At 38.7% G+C, this 5262-nt stretch overlaps 1 protein-coding gene across 4 annotated transcripts in view; it reads left to right on the top strand.

Moving 5' to 3' along the window:
• Positions 1 to 5262, top strand: part of Spef2 (sperm flagellar 2) — a 224325-nt gene that overhangs the window by 93846 nt on the left and 125217 nt on the right. For all 4 annotated transcript variants that reach the window (XR_002820491.1, XM_023712040.1, XM_023712034.1 and 1 more), the window contains one exon: positions 351 to 607. Coding sequence is in view for 3 of the 4 variants with exons in the window: in XM_023712040.1 (XP_023567808.1) it covers positions 351 to 607 (257 nt within the window). In the remaining variant the exon portion in view is untranslated. The remainder of the gene's footprint in view (positions 1 to 350; positions 608 to 5262) is intronic.

The raw sequence follows: 5262 nt of genomic DNA, 5'->3' as shown, positions 1-5262 counted from the left end.
TCTCTCTCTCTCTCTCTCTCTCTCTCTCTCTCTCTCTCTCTCTCTCACTTTTGAAGTAAACATTCACATTTGTGAGAAATTGGTCCTGAACAAATATGTCGTAGCTAGTTAAATTTTGACACCATGTTAATTAAGGCTTCTGGAATAATTTAGAAGGCAGCGGAAGCCCACAGAAAGAGAGAGAGGTGTGATTTTAGCACATTAGTAAACCTGATCATTGCAGTACTAAAATCCATATAAGAGGAAGTTATTTTTGAGTTAAAAAAAAAGATAAACGTAAGATTTATTGTGTTACTGTTAAAATGCTTTTGTCTATAAAACTGTTAATGGCTTGTTCTGTGTCCCTTCAGTGAGATTCCTGCGGATCAAGGCTGGATCCTTGATGGGTTTCCAATGACTTTAAACCAAGCACAGCTCCTGGAGGAAGCTCTCACTGGTCGCAATAGAAACCTCATAGAGATGGAGGCAAAGAAAACACAAGCATCCACATTGGCTGTGGATCCTACAGCAACAAAAGAAATACCTCCTCCCTCTTCTGCGTTGGATTTTGTCCTGTTACTGGATATTTCAGATACTTGCCTACTGAATCGCATGAATAATATCATGGGTAAGCTCTTGGTTACATCAAAACTATTTTTCCTTGATGGGATCAGTGAATATTTCTGTTTACAATTGTAAAAGAAAATCGATTTCAGCCTTTCAGTGAATTACCTAGCTGGACACATTGCTTACTGCTTCACACTGGTAGCTCCGGCCAAAGAGATCCCTTTTGAGACTCCTTTATGACTATCTGTGCTTCTTCGTGAGTTATCCTGGTAAAAACCATAACCCATGTCTGTGCTATATGCAGAAATTTAGTAGTATCCTCTCTTGGACTGTGTATTAAGTTAGAAGCAGATATATAATTTGGCTGAAGTCCTCACAGAGTGGAATTGAATTTTTTGCCAAAATTTATGGTTTATTTAACTTTTCTCTCTTTAAAACAAAAATATTACTCCTTGCAAAGTAAATATTTATGGATAAAATTACATATTCTTGAAACTTAACTTTTCTACTTATGTTTGTATTTGAACTTGGGAATTATTTACTTACGTATTTCATATATTTGGTATAGGATCTCACTACACAGCTTGGACTTCTAGCGATCTTCCTATTTTCAGCCTCCCCAGCACTGGGATTACAGGCATGCACAACCATGCCTGGACTCAGTTGCCAGCTCAGTGCACCCAGGGGCAGTGCTGGCACAGCATGTGGTGCCAGGGATAGAACCCCAGTCCTTGCACTTGCGTAAGCAGGTGCTTAGTTCACTGAGCTATCTTGCTGACCCTGAGCTTGGGAATTTTTTAGATAAGAATTTGCCTTGTGGCCCAGAATTGATTCAAATTCTTGGGCTCAAGAAATCATCTGATGTCAACCTATTGTTTTAAACCTCAGTTTCATAGCATACATAATAGAATGGCCCATTTAGCTGCTATACATGTTAAATGAAATTAGAGTTGAACATGACAGGATTGTATCTGACACATGATAAACCCACAGTGTATTCATCAGGAAACAATGTGGAGACTGTGAAATGAGCAGAATATTCCTGGATATCCTCTCAGAAAACAACTTGTATTTTCTACTAGACATCTGCAGGCATCTGATTCTATTGGGCTCTATGCCTTTACTGAATTTGGCTTATCTGCTCTATAATTCCACAAATTCTAGTAAATTGATAATCATCAAATACTTCTTGTCTAAAGAAACATAAAATGAACTTTTGTCCAATTGAGGCAATTTCTACACCATAGAAAACAAAGTATTTCGAATATCACAATACTCTGTGGAAAATAATCAATTTTTCATATATTAGTATCGGTTACAGCACTGCTGTAATGTCAATGTTTCTATTGTGGAAATTCTCACTTGGCTTTGTTGTACCATGTTACCAGTTCCCTCATTAATTGAAGTATTAAATGGTGTCTTTGCTCATTTTACAATTGCTTGAGTGTCTTTTAGAGTTTTAAAAATGCTACCCTTTAAGAATAACATTCATACTTTTTATTTTACAGCTGTTACTACTAATGCAATATTCAGAGCTAAGAGAGCATCTAGTCCAATGCTTTATTTATAGATTGAGATGCTTGGCTTAAAACAAAGTGCTGGACTTATCAAGGACCCACCAGTCTCATTTTGAGTTTGCATGATCAGAATCTTGTTTTCAATATTTGTTTAAATAAAATGCTAGGATGTTTAGTTATTACCTCAGCTGTTGAGCCTAGAAGTTTAAGCTAGATGTTGTCCATCATATTAAAAATAAGGGGGCTAGGGAGATAGTTCAGTAGAATAAGCACTGGCCTGGCAAGCGCAGGGGCCTGAGTTCAATCCCCAGTTCTGAAAAAAAAAAGGGGGGGGGAGAAGTTATTTCTCTCTGTAAAAGGAAGTAGGGGTCATGTTGATGATAATAATGATTCTGGTGATTCTTCTAATTTCTTGTTCATGTTTAGAGAGTAGCTGAGGATTGGCCAAGAGTATTGCCAATCTAAGGCCATCTTAGAAAACAGATCAGTCACATGACAAGTTGCTTTAGTGTACACACAGACATTTAAGTGAAAAAGATGTTTAAAACCTACCATACCTTTACAAAAGCCTTAGGAAATTTGCTCAAGGTTTTAAAAAAAATAATTCTATAAAGGATTCCAGATATCAAAAGGACTGCTAAGGATTTTATGGCAAGAAAAATCATCTAGGAATCATGGATGAATAAATGGCCCATGATGGCACCTAAAGACATCAGAATTCCATGGGGAAAGCAAAGGAAGCACGTGTACCAGGAACAGATAGGCAGGGGGAGAGCCACAGAGAACAGTGTCTCTTAAGCAAAGACAGGACAGACTTGCAAGACAAAGATGCTCCTTCTGGACACACTGCGTGGGTACCCAGCCTCTAGGGTCAGGTGCAGTCTGCTGTGTACCAAGCGTGGCAGAAGCCTAAAGAAAGCAAGAGAACACATCCACGTGGGCTGCAGAGACTGAGCTTCAGTGCATCCAGGACTGGGCCGGGAGGAATGGTCTAAACTTAAAATCAACGGGCAGGAGCCCAGGAAGACCAGCCAGTGTAGAAAAATGACCGTCAGAATACATAGCTTATCCAGTGCCTCTAGTCTTGGCTCAGTCTGAAAAGAAGCAGCAATGAGCATAATAAGATGAGACATACTGAAATGTGCATTCAAGCTCTCGGTGCTTATTGTCCATGATTAGTAGCAGCAGAAAAGGGATATGAGGGGCTTCTAGGGCTCCTAAGGTTATTTTATCTGCCCCTTGACTCTTCAGCTAATGAATCCACCAAGCTGTACATTCACATACATATTCTGTACTTGAACATATATATTTGAATTAAGAACATAAAAGGAATTTAAAGAAGTCCAAAGTTTGGAGTCATACTAACTGGAATGAAACCTCTTCACTACCTTATAATTTGAGACAAATTAAAGAATTTCCATTCTACATTACAAGTTTTTCTGTGAATATAAAAATAGCATCATATGTGTAAACACCTAATTGTATGGTGCATTCTGCCTGTGTAGTACCTGCTACAAAGAAATTATGTCATGTAAAGACTGAAGTCCGTTGACTTTTGCATTTTGAGTGACTGCAGCAGTGAGCTGTTGCACTGGAGCGGGGGCAGAAAGGGGGAACCGCAGCGGGTTGAAGTGCACATGGTCGATGAGGAGGGGAGGGCATGAGAGTAGCAAGAAGTTTATCTCTGAAAGAAGAGAAAGAATGTAATGACAGTGGTTTTTGTTTTTTTTTTTTTTTTTCACTTTTTGTCTTTGTTCTAGAAAAGCGAGATATACATGAGAAAGCTTAGCTGAGTCTTGAACTAGAGAATTAATGTATACAAGATGGTATATTTTCCTTCATAGATGACTACCATAGTGTAAATCTGGGAAAGAGATGGATATTCTACTGGGGGTGGGGGGTGGGGATAGCAGCAAAAGGACACAGAGACTGAAATTGGTAGATAGAGATGCAAGCAGCAGTGTTCAAGCCTGCACCTGAAGTTTAAAGACAGATTAACACTAACAAATTTGGGGGCTGGCAAGATAGATAAGCATACTAAGAGCCTGCTTAGGCAAGTGCAGGGACCAGCGTTCGACCCCCAGGACTCCATGCTGCACTGGCCCTGCCCCCAGGTGCGCTGAGTCGGTGACAGAGTCTGGGCGTGATGGTGCACACCTGTAATCCCAGCGCTGGGGAGGCTGAAAACGGAAGGATCACTATAAGTACGAGCTACATAGTGAGACGCTGTACAAAATACATAAATTTTTAAAAATGGGGGAAGGAGATGTAGAAAATTAAGAACTCAATGCCGTTTAAAAAGCTAATCAGTTGTATACCTGAATATTAAAAGGTTCAGAGCTCCATATAGCTCTTTAGGATTGCAAGGATTCAGAACCATTACACAATACAATGGTCATGGATGTGAGTGCTAGAAATAGATAGAAGAAAAAGGAGCCTGTCCCTCTCTCATGGGAGGAGGAATTTAGTCCATTTGCTACAGTCCTTGGCAATTGTAAGGTAATGACTGTGAGGTGGTACGTGATAGCATCTTCTGAGAAGAACTCCCACAATTTTCTTCAATCAACCCTCCTGATTATACTGTGAGGGCCCTTCATTTTCTTGAACACTGTTAATTCACTTTTCAGTACTCTTTTGCTTTGAGTCATACTAATTCCTTTTAATCTAGTTCAAGGTTTTCTTTCCTGGTTTTGGACGTAGTGGGTTTTATAAGTAACCAAAAGCATCATTCGGTATACAAAATCCATTTCATCTCATTTGATCATGAATGTAGATGGGGAACAACTGATTACGATAACCAGTGAGGGTCATCCATTTTCATGAAAGCTGTTAATTCACTCTTTGAATACTCTCTTCCTTTGAGTCATTCTAATTCCTTTTATGCTAGTGTACAACTTTCTTCCTGCTTAACATTTTCCAGTTATCTAGGTTCTGCATTTTGTACTACTAGTCCAAAATAGGACTCAGTCAAAGATCTTGACATTGTTTTTGGTTTTGGTCTCTTATAGTCTATTTCTTTATGTCTTTTCGCAGATTAAAGTTTGGAGGAAACATAAAGTATTATGATATTATCTACAAATAATTTTAAGCATGTTTGACTTTATGGACACCTTGTTATTTCATTTTTTACTTTGACTTCACAGAATGTTTTTCTCTACAAGTTTGTTATACATAATGACCCATCTATTTTCTTTTCTTT

This window comes from Octodon degus, unplaced genomic scaffold (assembly GCF_000260255.1).
Source record: "Octodon degus isolate 3935 unplaced genomic scaffold, OctDeg1.0 scaffold00002, whole genome shotgun sequence".
NCBI classification, from domain to species: Eukaryota; Metazoa; Chordata; class Mammalia; order Rodentia; family Octodontidae; genus Octodon; species Octodon degus.
Note: the sequence above shows the minus strand (reverse complement) of the source record. Positions and strands in the feature narration are given on the sequence as shown.